The following is a 20,418-nucleotide window of genomic DNA, read 5'->3' on the forward strand; positions in this document are numbered from 1 at the left end:
CGTACAAAAGAAGTTTTGTTTTTCAGTTTGTTCGCAAGCTCTCATTTTGTTGTTGTTTTCTTCACTGCTAGTGTTCGTTTTCATATATAATAAAATAACCTTGGTTCCATCTGACTGCAAGTGTCTGTTTCTTGTTGTTTCAGAGGGTGATTTTCAACATTGTGAACTTCAGCAAGACCAAGAGCCTGTACAGAGATGGGATGTCCCCCGTGGTGAAGTCGACCAGCCGGCCTAAATGGTATTCATACCCTCTGCAAATATCACATTTCCACCTACACGCTGTTCGCCACTGCGCTTTGCACGCTTTAATTCCAAATAACAAATCCGCAACTTATCTTCCATGTGTAGCTTGTGCATCTTCCCATTTGTGTAACGCAGGCCTGAGCATGGCTTCCACACAAGCCCTGCAGACACGGCCAATAAGACTTGACTGTGTACACTGTCATCATATCTGACTGTCTTATCTCTCTGCGGCAAACAACAGGATTTTTCGTTACCACCTCTTCGGGTTTTCACACTGCCGGTGTTCCTTAAAGGAAGCATTCAACGCTTTCTCACGTTCTCTTCCTTCTCCAAGTTGACAATGGTGTGTTTGATGTTCCAGATGAGAGGTTGTGTTGCAGGGGATGTTTGGTATCCATGGTGATGTCATCTGGGTAGAAAAAAGGGACAGTGACAGGGCTGTTGATAGAGGAATTATGAGAAATGCCAGAGAAAGAAGTGAGCTTCAGGCTGGACAAACTCCTTATACGTGACTGTTTACGGCACGTCACACTGGCACCATTTTCCCTAAACATGGTTTTATGTGTCTTTTAATCAGCTCGACTCTTTGCGCTCTGTCAGCGGTAGGAATGGTTTTATTAGAAACACATCTGCCTTCGTGGAGGAGGAGGTGCGTGGAAGACAAATACAGTCCCCTAGCTGTGTGTATTTTTGGATGTCTGTTAAATGGCTACATGTATTACATCAATGTGAAGATAAGATCAAATCCTTCCTGCTCAGTGCTATTCTTCACGTATCTGCACGGATTATTTGATATCTTTGTCTATACTTAAGCCAAATTCACAGTACAAATACATACAGTTTCTTATTTAGTGTCTTGTTGTGTACTTTACTAATTACAGTCTAGTTGTGTCAGTTACAAGATCATTCTAATCCTTGATTATTTATGATCCTGCAATTAGTTTTCACACAAATTTGCTTCAGATTTTTTAATGTAACGTTTTAATGAATGATTAATATAAATGTTTATACTGAATTAGTTTAAAATTCATAAAAATTCATAAAAGTTGGGGCAATGATCTTTTTATGTATTAACCAGTGAAAACATTTTCTTTTTTGAAAGTTGCTTATTCATACCAAGGCTGCATTAATTTGATGAATAATACAGTAAAAACATTAATATTGTAAAATATCATTACAATTTAAAATAAGCATTTTTTTTTATATATATATTTTTAATGTAATTTATTTCTGTGATGGCAAATCTGAATTTTCAGCAGCCATTACTCCAGTCTTCAGTGTTACATGATCTTTCAGAAATTGTTATATGCTTATTTGGTGCTATAGAAACATTTGTTTTTTATTATCAGTGTTGAAAACTGCCTAATGTTTTTTATACATTTTTTTCATGTTTCATGATTCTATGATGAATATAAAGTTCATAAGAACAGCATTTATTTAAAATATAAATCTTTTGTAACATTATAAAAGTATTTACTGTCTCTTTTGATCAATTTAATGCATCTTTGTGGAATAAAAGTTTTATTAAAATAAATAAATAAATTGACCCCAGATTTTGACCGGTAGTACATTTACAAACATATCTTATATACTGTACAAATTGTAACTATATACATACTTGTTTCTTGGAGTTTATTTATTTATTTTTGATATTTTACAGACTTGAAGCTATTTTTCACTAGTAGATTTAGATGATTTATTTTCCCAGCTTCCAGATTCTGGACATCATGTCAGCCAACAACATGGAGGATTTGTTTTGTGATCGGTTTTGCACAGATTCTCACACAGTGGGGAAAAGACAGACTTTGTGGGGTTTTCACAGACTTGTTCCAGCAACAAGTTTCAGTCCTGTAGTGTGCGAATGACTTGTGTGCCAGTGTACCTTGAGCACTTCCGAACAACTTTTGGAAAAGTTAAGTTTGGCAAATTCCACATACCCACACACGCACCGATACACACACACACACACACACACATGCATGCCTCCTATCAGTATCAATCAGAATGGTGCATTACCATTCAAACACTCATCTGCCAGGTTGAATTTGCATGGGCCATGCAGTCTGGGCAGGTGAGGCCTGTCAGAGGTAATAGCAGGGAACTGATGGATGCCGAAGTGTGCGTGCATCCATACGGGTGCATGCGAGAGAGCCACCACGCCACGTTATCCTGACGCGCCGAACAGAGGTCATGTGACGGAGAGTACCCGCTCAACGTAAGCCTTGACATCTGTCACGAGTCGATCAAGGGCATTCAGACAAATGGCAGGCATCTGCCAAGGAAGCCTGTCTTCCTCTGCCAAACCCTGGTCACGGGCTAATGGAACAAGACAATTAGATGGAGATGCTGGCGGAAAACAATGGACTGCAAAACATTTCACAGTCAAGTTGATGTCTCCTACGTGCCCGTGTTTAACATTTCCCTCAGGAGTGTGCCGGTGTTATTTAGGAGTTTGTGGTGTGCCGTAGCTCACTATTGTTGCAAACCATTTTTTAAAAATTAATAGGGCTAAGTTTGCGCAATTATGATACAATAATAATTAATAAATGTGTGTGTTAGACTTAGTTCGATGGAGGACTGTGACATAATCTATCTATCTATCTATCTATCTATCTATCTATCTATCTATCTATCTATCTATCTATCTATCTATCTATCTGTCTGTCTGTCTGTCTGTCTGTCTGTCTGTCTGTCTGTCTGTCTGTCTGTCTGTCTGTCTGTCTGTCTATCTATCTATCTATCTATCTATCTATCTATCTGTCTGTCTGTCTGTCTGTCTGTCTGTCTGTCTGTCTGTCTGTCTGTCTGTCTGTCTGTCTGTCTGTCTGTCTGTCTGTCTGTCTGTCTCTATCTGTCTGTCTGTCTGTCTGTCTGTCTGTCTGTCTGTCTGTCTGTCTGTCTGTCTGTCTGTCTCTATCTGTCTGTCTGTCTGTCTGTCTGTCTCTATCTGTCTGTCTGTCTGTCTGTCTGTCTGTCTGTCTGTCTGTCTGTCTGTCTGTCTGTCTGTCTGTCTGTCTCTATCTGTCTGTCTGTCTGTCTGTCTGTCTGTCTGTCTGTCTGTCTGTCTGTCTATCTGTCTGTCTGTCTGTCTGTCTGTCTGTCTGTCTGTCTGTCTGTCTGTCTGTCTGTCTCTATCTGTCTGTCTGTCTGTCTGTCTGTCTGTCTCTATCTATCTGCCTGTCTGTCTGTCTGTCTGTCTCTATCTATCTATCTGTCTGTCTGTCTGTCTGTCTGTCTCTTTCTTTGTCTCTCGCTCTCTAGCTATCAATCTATATTTGAAAAAAATATAGGGAATAATAAAAAAAAAGAATAAGAATAAAAATAATTTTCCCACAAATTATAATTACCTTAATTTTCACTTTTTTTTTTAGATTGACATAGTTTTTAACATGTAACAAAATGATATTTTTATGGTGGATTTTCATATTTTAAGACTGGGTCAGTTGAAAGGTTAAATCGATGAAAATCATTTTTAAAAACAGCAAGGATAAGGCCTGGTAAAAGTTGTATCCTTCATATTATCATTAAAAATGTTTAATCTGTTAGTTTTGTCCATTTTTTTCACTTAGTGAAACACAAAACCTCTCAATATACCCTCTGTGTCACAGCTCCAACCATCAGTCTTATTTCAACTCTGTGCGACAGTTCTTTAACAGTAACACAAACTCAGCCTTCCATTCTCAAAAAATGAACTTTATTGCTAACTGGAAATGGAGCAATTTTTGGTAACTTTCTAAAATTTTCATAGCAGGGAGGAGGCAGATTGACATTAGACGACATTTCCTTTATTTCCACCGGCATCAAAGTCATTGTCTGAATCATGCTGTTTTTTTTTTTATACCAATCTGGAGCTCAAAGGACTGCTGTTTGTGTCAGGCTGTGGCATGTGGTGTGAAAATAAGCCTGTAGCATTTAGAGACTCTGAATACCCAGGCGAAAGCGACGGAGAACCTCTGTGTACAAATGCCACAGTGATAGCCATCAGATGGCGGGATCAGGGTGAGCTGATCATACCGCGCGCTGGTTGCCGCCGCTGCGGTGCAGGCTCGGGCATTAGGACTTCAATAAGACGAGGAAAGACAACGTAATTCTCACTCAAACGCAAGACGATCCTCTCCGTTTCGCATCCAATTATAGAGGTGTGAAAACAACATGCCGTGACACAAAGGGAGGCATTACGCACACACTTTTGCATAGAGGTACACATGCTCCTTTCTCATGACACAATCACACACGTGATAATGGCTATATGTGCGGAGTGGCTATATATGGTATTTAATAGATTGTTTGTGAAACAGAAGTACAGGGGAAGGTTTATGTGATCATGTAGCACTCTGTTGTAAATGAAGTTTTATGCTAGTTAGGTGCTAATATTAGTGCTGGTCAGTGTAGCCATGCTGTTGACCAGTAAAAAAAAAAAAAAGTACTTGTTGAAATTTGTTAACTAAGGGCATGTAGCTACTTAAAAGAATAGTTTACCCAAAAGTTAAATTTTTTGGAATATTTACTAACCGTCAGGCCATCCAAGATGTAGAGTTTGTTTCTTCCTTAGCATTGAATCACTTGCTCACCTATGGATCCTCTGCAGTGAATGGGTGCCGTCAGAATGAGAGTCCAAACAGCTGATAATAACATTACAATAATCCACAAGTAATCCACACGACTCTAAAAGCTGTGTATATGTAAGAAACAAATCATTAAGGCATTTTAACTTTAAACCATTGCTTTTGGAGTCCATAATTCATAATAATGCTTTAAAGATTCCTTGGAATCAAAATCTTGTGGCTTTTAGTTTTGTGATCATATCATATCGTACAACCTTACCTCCATGCTTTGGAAATACAAAAACAGACAACGAGTACAGCACTGAAAAAGGGGCAGAGCTACATAAGGTCTACTTTTTGTATTCTACTCATTTTAAATCCAGTGGCAATAGTTTTAAAATGCAATTCATGTTGTCAATATTTCCCCAAGCATCCTTGAAAATTTGCAATTGTGGTATTTTGAGCAATATCATCACAAGTCCTTACTAATTTGGTAATGACTTTTATTTAATAAGGGACAACACAAACTATGATAACACATTTAATTAATAAAAAAACTAACTATTTTTAACACTTGAGCTATAAAGCATTTCTAAACAGTATTCTGATTGGTCTGTTGTGTACTAACCTAAACTGGCAACCAATTAGAAAAGCTACAAAGGCCTGCTGATAGAATAATCTGCAAAAAAAAGGCACCATAGCTTTAAACGGGGCTTATCTGACATCTATATACAGTCCCCTCCATAAGTATTGGAACAGTAAAGACAAAATTGCTCTGTTGGCTGTGGAGTCAAGACATTTGCAAATATGATTAAAGGATGAATATGAGACAAAACTACAGAATGTCAGATTTTATTATTTGCTGTTTCAACACATATATATTTTACCAAATAAAAAGAACAGCACTTTTAGAGTTCATCCCACTCATTGATGTGAGCATAAGTATAGGGACAGTTGAACATAAGGCAGATATAAAAGATTAAAAGCTATTATTTAGTTGCAGATCCCTTGTGCACAATCACAGCAGTGAGTCTGTGACCCATAGACATCACCAGACTCTTGGTCTCATCCTTTGAAATACTTTCCCAGCCTTTAATGCAGCCAGTTCCAGTTGTTGCTTGTTTTGGGGAGTTTCTGCCTTTACTCTCCTCTTCAGCTGGTGAAATTCATGTTCAATCAGATTTAAATATGGAGATTGACTTGGGCAAGCTAAGACTTTCCATTTCTTTGCCCTTATAAATTCCTTGACTGAATTGACAGGGTGTTTTGGGTCATTGACCTGATGCAATATGAAGCACTTCCCAATGAATCTGGTGGCATTTTCTTGAATATTGGTAGGCAAGATGGTTTTTGTACCCTTCCAAATTCATTCTGCTACTGTCATCATACATTAAGTCATCAGTAAAGTTGAGAGGGCCTGTTCCAGAGGCAGCCATGCATGCCCATGCCATGACACCACCTCCACCATGCTTTACAGATGAGGCTGTATGCTTAGGATTATTTGCAGTTCCCTTTTTTTTCTCCTCACTTTTGCTTTCCCATCTCATAGATAAAGGTTCATCTTTGTCTCATTGGTCCATAAACACAGTTCCAAAACTCTTCTGGCTTACCTTTGTGCCAAACTCTAATCTTGCCTTTCTATTTTTTGGTGCTGGTCAGAGGTTTGCATCTTGCTGTGTAGCATCTGTAATTCTGTGTCAAAGTCTCCTGAGGACAGTAGATTGTCAGAGCATCACCTCAGCTTTCTGGAAGTTGTTGGTGATTTTACAGACACGTCTTTTAGGGTTCATTTTCACAGCTTTTATGATTTGTCTGTCATCAACTACTGTTCTTTTCTCAGCCGATGGTGACCTGGTGTCGCTGGTGGTTTCCAAACTCTTGATTTCTCCATGCCCTTTATTTTTGCTATAGCTCTAATTGACTTCCTCTTTTCTTTTAGCATCGAAATTACTTGCTTTTCTCTCAAAGTCAACTCTCTCATCTTCATCCTGGTTTGTGTGTGTCATCATCGATTGCAAGATTCAGAATACAGAAGTAATGGATATAACTGATATGACACATTCCCTGCTTTTAATATCTGAAGAATTAATGCAACAGGACACAGCTGATCACTTAGAAAGACCTGTGAGGCAACTGTTCCAATACTCATGCTCACATCAGATAGAGGGATGAAACTCTAAAAGTGCTGAACTTCTTAGCTGGTAAAACATCTATGAGTTGAATCACCCAATAATAAAATGTGACATTCTGTAGCTTTGTCTCATATTCATCTTTTAATCATATTTGTAAATGTCTTGACTCCACAGCCAACAGAGGAATTTTGTCTTTGTTCCAATACTTTTGGAGGGCACTGTACAGCTATATTGTATATTGTATTGTTATTATGTAATAAAAAGAAAAACATTGTTTTTGGTCTTCAGTGAAGAAGTTAGTTTAATGCACAACAAAGGCACAAATGGCACAATTTTATGGCACAAATTTTTTTTAAAAAAATTATGATATTGTCCAAAATTCAACTTTCCAATTGTTCAAAACAAGAATGGCTCTTCCCCCTAAATTATGAATACCACTTGTTTCTGACTAGCAACAGGAAGGAGCAAATTTTGTTGTTTCAGTCCTAAACTGTTTTAGTGTTGTGCTAATGCTCATACTTTATTTACTTTCTCAGCCATCAGTTGCTTGACATGTAACTAAAGTTTATTCTTTAGTCTCTTCAGTGCTTTCATATATTCACTTCCAGAAAAAAAAAAAAAGTGATGTCAATACCCTTTCAAAAGATTCTAATATGTATACTTTAGGTACTAATATGTACTTTTAAAGTATTAATATATACCTTTAATGTCATAATATGTACCATTTAGTGGTAAATAAGGTACAAAGATACCTTTTAGCTTTTGTTCTATAGCGTGTAGTAGAAGCTTAAACTAAAGTCGGCCGGCCATTTAAAAAAAGAAAGGGGTTGATCCCTTCAATATGTCCCACCCAAATATACGGTTTCAACCAAATATGTGAGTATTCTTCTGTGATTCATAGTTGCTGAGGGGCAATTTCAGAAGACATTTGAAATTTGCAGACAAATAGTGGGTCATCTCAATGTTTTGAGCTTTGAAAACCCCAAGCAGCCATCTTTCATTTCTCTTGAGCATTTGGTTTGTATTGTTGTTGCCCGTTAATTTCTCTTTCACATTCTCCTTTTCGATCATTTTCCATCATGACAGCAAAGTGGAACAGTTCAAAAACTGCTAATCTCTTTTTGACAAGTAGATATGAAATAAAGCAAAGAGCAGCTTTAACTGTCTGATCCAGCCCTGTATGCAGCATTGGATAAAGTCAAGAGAAAAGATTGAGCGTGGGAGAGAGAAAAAGTGAGAAAAGGAGAGAGAGACCGTTTAAAAAAAAAAAAAAAGAAGAGAACAGATTGCCATTGCTGCCTTTATCTGAAGAAAAAGTAACTTTTAACCTGAAAGTTGAAACCTTTATCTCTATCTGCAGAGACCATTCTTCCTCAAGGCTGGCTGATGCTGGAGCCCTGTGTGTGTGTGTGTGTGTGTGTGTGTGTGTGTGTGTGTGTGTGTGTGTGTGTGTGTGCGTGCGCCGCCTGGGGCTCATCTGTTCTTGGCCTCCATGATAGACAGACTGGCATCAGATTGGAACTTGGATGCGTGCATGTTTGTTTCTGGATATATGCGTGTTTATGCGCCTACAGTCCAGCAACAGGTGCAGTAATTATCGGGGTGAGGGAAGCTCCAGAAGCAGGTTATAACAGCTGACAAGCAACATCTTACAGCAGAAGATCTGACATCACTGGAGCTACACCACACAAGACGACACGCAATCATTTCAGACAGTCCGTCTTTGTTCTTCATCTTGACCTCCTGTCTGCTGCAGCTGTGTGAAGATCATGAGTCTCATTAATATGAAGTAGCCTAGTCTTGTTTAGCTAGACATTTGTTCTGGCATATTCAGGCCCACACTGTAGCAATCGATAAGCAGCCATTGTTTTGTTTTTTTCATACTAACTACTGTTCACATACTGTTTTCCAAATAATTCCCACACTCATAGTAAAATTAAAGTATCATTATCAGTTTTTCAGGTCTTCCAAAGTTGTAGAAATTTGTAACATTTTCTTTTTAGTTATGTATGTTGAGTTATAAAATATTTTATAAAAAATTGGATAAAAAAAATTGGATCTGAATCAAAATAATTGAAAGTTCACTGTTCAAAATTAATGTGGTAATATAAAATATAAGCGTTAGATTAATATAAAATTAATGTAATTCTGTCATTAATTACTCACCCTCATGCTATTTCAAATTTGACCTTTGTTCATCTTCGGAACACAAATTAAGATATTTTTGATGAAGTCAGAGAGCTTTCTGACCCTTCAACGCAACTGACACTTTCAAGGCCCAGATAGGTACTAAAGACATTGTTAAAATAGTCCATGTGACATCAGTGGTTCAACCTTAATTTTATGAAGCTATGAGAATACTTTTTGTGCACAAAAATAACGACAACAATTTCTTCTCTTCCGTGTCAGTCTTTGATGCGTTTTCACGACAGTACGACAACGCATGCGTGTGCATTCTTGCAAACAAGGAGCAGCATATCCAGCGAATGCGCGTTGACTGACATGAAGAGAAGAAATTGCTGAATAAAGTCATTCTTTTTGTTTTCTTTGCACACAAAAAGTGTTAAAAAGTAGCTAAAATTACAGTTGATCCACGGATGTCACATGAACTATTTTAATGATGTCCTTACTACCTTTCTAGTCCTTGAACGTGGTAGTTGCGTTGCTGTCTATGCAGGGTCTTAATTTGTGTTCAGAAGATGAATGAAAGTCTTAAGGCCAAAGTATACTTCGTTTTTGTTGAATGCTGTACGCGAATGCAGGCGGTCGACACATGCACACTAAGAAGCTTCATTCATGTTCAGTGTCTGCTCTATTTTCCCCCGCTAAGTCATGACTGATAACAAATATTTTTGAACTCTTTTCAACTAAAGCTGAGCTGTCTCATACCCTCTCGCTCACAAGCGCTCGTCAATGTGAGCATCTGTTGTTGCAGTTTCTGCTGTTTTGTTATTGTTGTCCGTCTATTTAGTTTCGTTTTCTACCTACTGTGAAACAACGGCCAGGGACAGTGTTGCCACCATGTGGGAAAACCTGATTACTGCAAAATAACTTAAGTGTGCATGTGCGACCTGAGCGTACAAATGACGCATTCTGCGTTCTGATGACGCAATTCGCGTCACGCGCACTGTACGCTGTCCCTCGCGTACACGTAAAAAGTGAAGTATACTTTGGCCTTTACGAGTTTGGAACAACATAAGGGTGAGTAATTAATGAAAGAATTTTTGTGTGAACTATCCCTTCAAGTGTCTCAAATCAGTTTTCACTCACTCCAAACATTTTTCAAGTTTTACTGAGGCAAACAGTTTAAAAGTTATCAAAATATTGTGATATTTTTCTCAACAAAAAGATCAGGGCCCGTATTCCTAAAGATTCTAAGAATCCTCTTAGAGAGCTCCTAATTTAGCTTTAAAATTTCTAACTAGGAGTCTTAGCTTAAAAGTGATACAGGACCAATCTGAGAGCAACTTTGAGCGAGGAAAAGACAAAAATGTTTATCTTAGTGAGGAGGCGGGGCTTACCCCGTTGCTAGCTATGACACATTCTTTTGAAGACTGTGATTGGTTGGTTGTCAAGAAGGAAATAAAAGAGCGCTTTTAAGAGTAGGGTATATTCATAGCCTTCACTTTGAAATTGCACTAATTTATTATAATTTTTCCTGTTTTACCGTACTCTCTCTCGCTCTCTCTCTCTTTCTCACACACACACACACATTATATATGTTTGGAAATGTAAACTAATATTTCCTACTGACACACTACAGCAAAAAATAGATAATAACTGACTCAAAACCATTTTTTAGCTGTTGAAAATACTAGTGTTCTAATAATTTTGGCCGCCAGTGTGTGTGTGTGTGTGTATATACATATATATATATATAGTACATAGGCTACTGTCAGACTCTTAGCAGAATCGCCTGCATCCACCTACAACTCAGACATTTCGTCCCACATTGCAACGAATGTAATCAGGTCTCGTGGGAATTCTGTGAGAATGTAGATCTATAGCGCAAACAAATTCTTAAACAAAACTCTTAAACATATTTCAAGAATGAGCTTTATTGGCCAAGTATGTTTACACATACAAGGAATTTGTTTTAGTGACAGAAGCTCCACAGTGCAACAGAGAGACAGCAACAGGACACAGATAATAAAGAATAATACAAATATCCAAATGGGCAATGTACAAAACAGAAAAAACACAGTATATAATATAGACAATTATGTGTGTACAGGTCTGATATGTGCAAATTTGAAGTGAAAAAATTATATAAATAAAAAAGTAAGCAAGTGTGGTGAATAAATAATAGAGTTGTGTGTTCCGCGTTCTGTGCCATGAACCCAAATTTTGGCAAATCCAGCAAACTTTTAAACACAGTTTTGTTTCTTTAGATACATCTGTGTATCCTGACTCATGGCCAACCAATCAGAATGGAGCTTGCCATATTTGTGTGCAGTAAGCATCAGACAGTCCGCGAGCGGTCTTTGGGTACGTGGCTGAGACTGTTGTTAGCCAAATGGGTGTTTTGGACTAGTTATAGGTATCACTCTCTTGCGTTGTGGACCATGTGGCTGTGTTTTAGCAGGCTGGCTCCGGTGAGGAGGACTGATGCATTGGGCTTATTGCATTTAAGTGGGAGGATGAAGTGGTTGTGAGCTCTTCACAGGACTGAGAGCTGTTTAGTATTCAGCAAGAGAGAGAATGAGAGAGACCTTTGACTGCTGATCCTCCTGACACATTAGATCCATTCTATGGCCATATTGAGATTCTGGGTGCTTATTGTAGGATAGACTGTACCTCTTTTTTTTCTGCATCACTGGTTCTCTCAACTCTGTCTCTCTCTCTCTCTCTCTCTCTCTCAAGTGATTCTGCTGCTTGTTTCTTTTAAAAGAAGTCTGTCAGCCAGACCAATGTATTTCTTCCTACGGGAGTTTTGCTAGTAAAAGGAAACTATAGAGCAGATACTGATGTTTATATAACCCTATTAGGATTGTCTCAAAACCATAATTTCAGTGGTTGATTGAAAATTTCCGCAGAGTTTTACCAGACAGTTTTCTCGATAGCAATTTTGATGCAAGATTTTTTTTTTTAATTCAATATTATATAGCAAACATAACATAACAGGCTTTTTGAATTATTTTTCAAGTACTGATTAAGTACTAATTAAGTCAAATAATTATTCAAGTAAACAATCTGTAATTTAAAAAAATTATAATTATTATTTATTATTCTTAAATTCTGAATTCATTTTAGAACTGCTCAGTGGTGTGAAAGACGGTCCTGAGACCACATTTAATACCCTAACATTGCCTAAGTTTAGCTCAATGGATGGCTTAGCTTGGTCACATATACTATACTACACTATAGCAACATCTTTCTGTTGACAGCCATTCAAAAGTAGCTGTGTATTCTTATGATATACATTTTCTTCTATGCCACATATATTCTTCTCAATTGTGAATGCTTTCTCAGTTATTATAGAATGATTTGAGTTTAGCCACTTCTAGCGTGTTGTTAGCATACACTAAAGTGAGTTTAGCTCTGAATAATATGCAGGTTGTGTCGTCTCTACTGAAGTGCCTCTGTGTATCTTCCCTCTCTATTATTTTCTCATCTCTTTTTATGGAAAGCTTTTTCCCCCTTCATTCACACTCCAAGGTGACAACCTTCTCAACTCCGAAAAGGGGAGCCGGTGCCCCCCTCCCTTTCCCACCCCCCACCATGTGGGCTTATTTGTTAGCCTGATAGAGCGGAGAATTAGCAAGCAGCTTCTTTCTGCCGGCATAAACGGCAAGCGCAGCGAGTGGAGTGTCACTGAGCTTCTGGCGTTTTGGGTTCTGTGAATATGGAGAGCTCTGAGGCACTCTCAGCAGATGCTGCTGGGAACTCCCAGCATGCAGTGGAGGCAGAGAAGAGCGGACGCCATCCGTACTGAAAAACAAGAAACTTTTGCAGCGATCAGTCCTGCGCTGGGTGTCGTTTCAAAGAACGGTGAAGGATTGCAGCTGTGATTGCAACAGAGCTTTTCATCTCCTGGCACAAAGCTACAGAGCTGTCACTTGTGAATTAATGTGGATTCAAATGCCTGCAGGAGAACTGCAAGGCAAAATGACGGGTTTTCATAGGGGAGAGCGGGGGTAACGTGTCACTGCCTTCATCTAGCAAACTGTGTTTAATGTACGTCACATGACTTTAAATTTAGAGAGGGCCCATCATGTACAGCTACATGTGACTGAGAGATGCACATGAGAAAAATGATAAACTTTGTATTTATGATAAACAATTGCTTGGCACAATACATTTATAAGCTTATAACTTTTTCTATTTTAATACATTTTAAAATGTAATTTATTCCTGTAGTGGCAAAACTAAATTCTCAGCAGCCATGTTCTATAGTCTCTAGTGTCACATGATCCTTCGTAAATCATTCTAATATGCTGATGTGGTGTTTAAGAAACATTTCTTTTTATTATCAGTGTTAAAAACAGTTGTGCTGCTTAATATTTTTGTGAAAATCATGGTTAATTTTTCAGGATTTTTTTATTATTATAGAAAGTTCAAAATAACAGCATTTGAAATTTTTGAAATTGGAAATGTAAAATTTAGTCTTTACTGTCACTTGACTAATGATATGCATCCTTGCTGAATAAAAGTGTTAATTTGCATATAATGGTTTCCACAAAAAAATATTAAGCAACATTTTTAACACTGATAATAGGAAATGTTTCTGGACCACTTGATTCCAATGTAGTATTATTATTTAATATACAAAATTATATTATTATTATTATTCACATTCATTATTCATGTATTATATTATTATTGGGTTCATTCATTATATATATATATATTTATATACTGTATGTATATATATATATATGGTGTCATGGCTGATTCAGTCAAGGAATTTATAAGGGCAAAGAAATGGAAAGTCTTAGATTGCCCAAGTCAATCTCCATATTTAAATCTGATTGAACATGAATTTCTCCAGCTGAAGAGGAGAGTAAAGGCAGAAACTCCCCAAAACAAGCAACAATTGGAATTGGCTGCATTAAAGGCTGGGAAAATATTTCAAAGGATGAGACCAAGAGTCTGGTGATGTCTATGGGTCACAGACTCACTGCTGTGATTGTGCACAAGGGATCTGCAACTAAATAATAGCTTTTAATCTCTTATTTCTTATTTCCTTATTTTCCAATACTTATGCACACATCAATGAGTGGGATTAACTCTAAAAGTGCTGTTCTTTTTATTTGGTATAACATTTATTTGTTGAAACTGCTAATAATAAAGCATCACATTCTGTAGTTTTGTCTCATATTCATCTTTTAATCATATTTGCAAATGTCTTGACTCCACAGCTAACAGAGCAATTTTGTCTTTACTGCTCCAATACTTATGGAGGGCACTGTATATGTGTATATATATTTCTGCTTACATTTTTATTTGAATATAGGCATTCTTCTAAAGATCTTCTAATTCTTTCTAAAATAAAATTAGGTTATTCAATATTGCTGATTTCTCCTTGCCTGGAGGACAACTTAACGAAAAAAAAAACAGTTTAAGCACAGTTTACCCCACTCTCCTCTAGTGTACAGTGTAAAAAGACTAGCTTTCACCTTGTCTTGATGTATCACTGTAAAAAGCCATTCTTATTACCATAATAAGTAGCTCACCGCTGTCCTTACGTTTATGTATTTAAAGAGATACTTCTAATGATGTCTCTCTTCTCTTACCAGCAGCAAAGACCTCTTCTATCACTCCTCAAAGAGGCAAAACTATTATTGAGAAAAATACTTTCAAAAATAGCACAGGGGTTAGTGGGAAATAACCTTGGCCAAGGGTATGTTTTTATGAAAAAAGCATGGAATGAAAACACGCACGCACACACACCGTATGGAAGTTTTCCACTAACAGGACTGCTCCACCATGAGTCCGCCTGGCAATTTTGCTTTTGTACTAAATCCTTCCTGTGAACGTCTGATGTAACAAAATAGTGAAATTGTATTTGGAGATGTCTCCGGATCCACCAGAGAGGCTGCTAGCGGTAATTGCCCTGTCAATCACTGGGCTCCTGCTGTTGAGTCTGATTGGTTAAGCTGTGGGTAGGGGAAGCTCACCTTAGAGGAGAGGAAACTCTTTCCTCGCTCTCTGTCTTTCTCCATCTCTTTCACCATCTCTTTCACCCACTTTCTTGGGCCTCTGGACGCTCAGGGAGTCTTCACTGCTTACAGGGCCTGTGTACTATTGAAACAAACAACATAAGGTGGCATGTAGGATGTAGGACAAATGTTTCATCCTTATTTTTTGGATTTCTTTAACATTTTCCTCATAACAAATCAATCTTTCCTAGAGTTAGTAGACCTAAAGGAGCTGTTTGGGCTATCAAGCTGTTTATTAGTTTATTTATTTTGTTATTTTAATTATATGTAACTTTATATGTAAAATTATAAAAAGTAAATAATTATGGTAACACTTTATTTTAAGGACCTATTCTCGCTATTAACTAGTTGCTTATTAGCATGCATATGATAAGCATATTGGCTGTTTATTAGCATTTATAAACCACATGACCATATTTTAGATCCCTTAATCCTACCTCACACTTAAACTTAACAACTACCTTACTAACTACTAATAAGTATATTGAGGGAAAAGTCGTATTTAATAGTGAATATGTGTTCCCTATGCTAAAATGTTGCCATAATTTTAATTATAATTATAAAGTATCTAAATAATATGCTGTATCAAAATATAATGCATCAAAAAGTAATTTTTACATTATACACACACACACACACATACATTATGAAGGGCCGGGCCAAACAGGAAATAATTTTAATAATAGTTGTAAGTCTGAATATATGTATATTTGTGTATGTGTGTATATATATATATATATATATATATATATATATATATATATATATATATATATATATATACACACAAAAAGAATATGTTCAAAAAGTATCGACACATAAATCACTTCAACAAGTTTTATATTTAAAAATAAATTGATTCTGATTCTAAAATGACTTTTTGTTTGCATAATCACTAAAACAATAACATTACCAATGCTGTTCGGATTTTAAATGACAATTAGACTGACACCAGTTTAATAGCAAGTTCAAATATCTAATGTAAATGTTCAAACAAAGCTTTGAAAAAGTTTCATATAAAGGTAAACCTCACATTTCAGACTGTAAAGAAAAGGGTTAAGTCAAAATGATAATTGATTAATAAATGATTATAGGCTATGTATTTTATCTACTCCATAAATAATTCTAGATAACTTATCTGAATTGTTTAAATGTGTAGAATCCACATAAGCTTGTTTTTCATCAACCGGTCAAACTTTACAGCAGGGCATGCAAGTTTGGTCCGTTTTTGGCCAGACAGAAACTGCTGCACACAGGCTGAATGTAAATATAAGTCTCTGTAAATCCTTTATATGGAAAAGCTGAATTACAGCTGTTTCCCTTAACCTCCGCGGACAAAGCAGTATTGCGATTAAAAACACTTCCTTTAGGTATTACATGGAGCGAAGATGAAAACAAAATGCCATCGAATCGTTTCTGAAGACAGTCAGAACCTTCAGAGGTACATTCATATAATTAATTCATTCATATATTCATTTGTATAATTCCCTTAGCACTCTTTTAAAAACCTCCCAGCTTTTCCGCCCTATTTTCACTCAGAACGAAACTACTCTGCATGCTGTGCGTACGTGAGACTGTTAAAATTAAAACTGTGGTTTATGCTGGACAGTATTTATTTATCGTGAGTTGTTCAAATCGTGGTAATCGAATACGGTTTTAATGATAATTGAAATATGAAACGGTAATCAAAGGAATTTGTTTTAGTGACAGAAGCTCCACAGTGCAACAGAAAGTCAGCAACAGGACAGGAAACAGATAATAAAAGAATAATATACAAATATCCAAATAGGCAATGTACAAAACAGCAAAAACACAATATATAATATAGACAATTATGTGTGTACAGGTCTGATATGTACAAATTTGAAATAAAAAAAATAAGTAAGTGTGGTGAATAAATAATGTATAATAGAGCTGTGGGTTCCGCGTTTATTGTCAAGTGTTCATGAGATGGATTGCCTGAGGGAAGAAACTGTTCCTGTGTCTGGTCGTTCTGGTGCTCAGAGCTCTGTAGCGTCGACCAGACGGTAACAGTTCAAAGAGGGATTGTGCTGGATGTGAGGGGTCCAGAGTGATTTTACCAGCCCTTTTCGCTCACTCTGGATGAGTACAGTTCTTGGAGAGTGGGGAGGGTTGTACCAATGATTCGCTCAGCAGTCCGGACTACTCTCCATAGTCTTCTGAGGTCAGATTTGGTAGCTGAGCTGAACCAGACAGTTATTGATGTGCAGAGGATGGATTCAATGATGGCAGAGTAGAACTGTTTCAGCAGCTCCTGTGGCAGATTGAACTTCCTCAGCTGGGAAGTTCCTCAGTTCCTCTACCATAGCACGGCGTGATTGAATTGAGTTCCCATAGAGGATCCTATGGCGAAATGGCCGCTTATATAGCCAGATGGCTCCGCCCATTCTGGCGGGCTCTGGCAGACTTTGTCGCCATAGGCTCATGCAGCTCCGCTGCCAACCCATTGGTTCGTATTTAATACACCGCATGAACCAATAGTCGTGCAGTTTCACTGCGTGATTGAATGAGGCTTTAGTTCAGGAGAAAAAAGGCTTTTTCCCATAAGCGTCTTTATCAAGACACAGTACTCTTTCAGTATTTCAGAGAACCAAGGTTACGACAGTAACCGAGTAAGTTATCTGCTTTTGCCAAAAAATGACTGTTGGAGTTATCTGCTTTTGCTATAAAACAAACTTTTAATATGTAAAAAAAACACTTTCAATGAACTTTAATTTAGTAAATTACCTGTATTTTATTTAAGTTATTATTACTTAATCAAAACAATTCAACTGCAATTTGATTGATATTACTTAGAATGCACAATAAAAAAAAACGTTATCGGTTTTTGCAAATGAAATCTTCATATATACATACAGTACATGTATGTATGTATGTATGCATGTGTGTATATATATATATATATATATATATATATATACCTACATACATACACAAATATATCTTAATATATAAATGTAAATTGTGAATATTTAGAAGTAAATATGAATATGTTGTTGTAAGTCTGAATATATAAATGTAAATTGTGAACATGTAATTCTAATTCTGGATATATACATTTAAAATGTTAATGCATATAAATGTAAATCATGAATATATAGTAATTCTGTAAATATTTTTGTAAGTTGAAATATAAATTGTTATGCTGGTAATATAATTTGTAATGGAAAAAAAATTAAAACTGCAAAATAGAAGTTGATTCCACTAGTGGACTTTTGGACCTCATTGTACATCACTCACACACACACACAAACACCAAAGACGAAAAACAAACAGTCTCCTCTGCCTTGTTATGAAAGCTCGCAATGAGCGATAGAAGGACAGCATGCGGTTCGTTGAGTTTCTTTTTTATATTTGCTATCAGACTGAAAAGCCATTTTGTTTTGTGTCCCCATTCTGTCCCTTCCGAGAGGCTCTGACACTGGATTTCTGTGCCGGCGTGGTTTATGGCTCAAAGTTTTGAGGGTTGCTCCAAACATCTGACACAGTGAATGCCGATGTGAGACAGAAGAGCTTGGCACGGAAACTATGATGGAAGTAATTTCGTAATGGCTTACATTGCTCTTTGATTATAGTGGCCAAGAGGGGGTCCGCTTCTAAATGGGAATGCATTTGTGCTGCAGTGCAGTGCATTAGACTGATTAATCTTATTTTTGCCATTGCTTAGCACTTTTTTAAAAGTATGTGTAGATCTTGATACAGGAAAAATTGGTAATGTTTCTGCTGTATTATATTATCTTGAGTGGTCTCAGGTCTCAAACCTAAGAGCACTGTTTTTAAAGATACTAGATAAGTCTTGTGTATCTTTTGTCCTTTGGCCTTGTGCAAGATAGGGACATTTATGTCAGGTAAAAACCTAAGACCTTATACCTGCCCCCTGAAAATGCATCCAAAAATGTGATAATGCTTTCTATATTTCTGTGTGCTTTCTATACTTATGTATTTCTTTAAAATTAAGCAAGCATAATCTGCGAGTTGAGGAAACAGAATATCTCCTCCACATACTGTAGTCGTTGATGAAATCTTTAAGAAGCACTTACTTTTAACACTCCCCATCATTTTCCTCAGGCTAACATTAGCAAGTGATCAAAGTATCGAAAATTGGTAGCTGCAGATGTGTATGTGTGGGCATTTCGTTTCAGTGTTTCCTCAGTTGCCAAATGAAAGCAGCAGTGTTTACGGTTTTTGATTGGATTTGGCTTTGCACATAGTCGTGGTGTTAATATATTAGTGTATAGATTATATATATATATTTTTCCAATGCACAGTAAGTCAGTGATTACTGCAAAATATACTTTGGCAGGATGATCAGTGATAATTATTTGCATTACTCTTTACATAATCATTCACAGTCTTCTCTGCAGCATCACAAAGTATAGCAGAACTTTATCTTTCAAACAGGAAAAGCTCAGAGAAATCTTCCGCTCTGATTCTCTCAGGTCTCCAGCATCTTCACACTGATGCGGCTGCCCATCCCCTCGCACAATTAACCGTGTGGCATGGTTTTAATAATTGGCCTTTTAATTGTCGACAAATGAAGAGTGATGTAAAATAGCTAATAGCTTGTTCTAATTAATAAGGGAATTGAAGGCTTGTTAATTAAGGGCATACAGGACAAGGACCAGCTCAGCTAATTTGAGCAATAAAACCGAGCCTAAGGATTCATATCCAAACAAATCGAGCCCCTGATTTAGTCTGGCCTAAACGGTGTCACACATGGATCCGAGAGCATCTCTGTCCATCATGCTGCTGTAAAAGGCATTCTCTAGCAGCCACCCACATTACGTATCACTGTAGTATGTGGTTAAAAGTATAGATATACACTTGCTGTGTGAGCAAACACTTCTCATGCATTGTTGTTACTGTTTGCATTGTGTAAACACACACACAAATACAAACACAAATTATTTTTAACACTAAGTCACATACGCCAATTGCATTGTGCAGTTTTCTCTTAGCCTTGATGGAATAAACAAATCGTCCCTTAGATATGCTCTTCTTGGAAACAGCCGTAGGAACAGAGCCTGTCGCGTCAGGTCCCCAGTGACCTGCATTTGAGGGCTGATGCTTCAGTTCTGCAGGGAGAAGCTGATTTATTTAGCATCTCACATTTGGACACTTGACCAACACACTGTGTGTGGAAATCCACAAATATTTACACTGACACTTAAAGGGCTATTAGCAAACTAACACCTCTTTCTTTTGTTGCTGAATTTCCTCAGTCCCTGCCAAACATTACCAACATGTCTTTTCTCTGTTTCTGATGTTTGTGTTCCAGGATTAGATGCTTCCTCTCCCCCTGGCCCTTCCTGAATT

The 20,418-nt window shown here is 37.1% G+C and overlaps 1 protein-coding gene across 1 annotated transcript in view; it reads left to right on the forward strand.

Annotated features, from left to right (window-relative positions):
• The window catches only part of LOC306848087 (cytosolic carboxypeptidase 6-like), a 330,953-nt gene that overhangs the window by 117,697 nt on the left and 192,838 nt on the right, over window positions 1-20,418 (forward strand). Inside the window, exon 4 of the mRNA XM_079382424.1 lies at window positions 144-238. Within this exon, the coding sequence (XP_079238550.1) occupies window positions 144-238 (95 nt within the window). The remainder of the gene's footprint in view (window positions 1-143; window positions 239-20,418) is intronic.

Source organism: Barbus barbus (genome assembly GCF_936440315.1).
Source record: "Barbus barbus genome assembly, chromosome: 28".
Taxonomy (NCBI): Eukaryota; Metazoa; Chordata; class Actinopteri; order Cypriniformes; family Cyprinidae; genus Barbus; species Barbus barbus.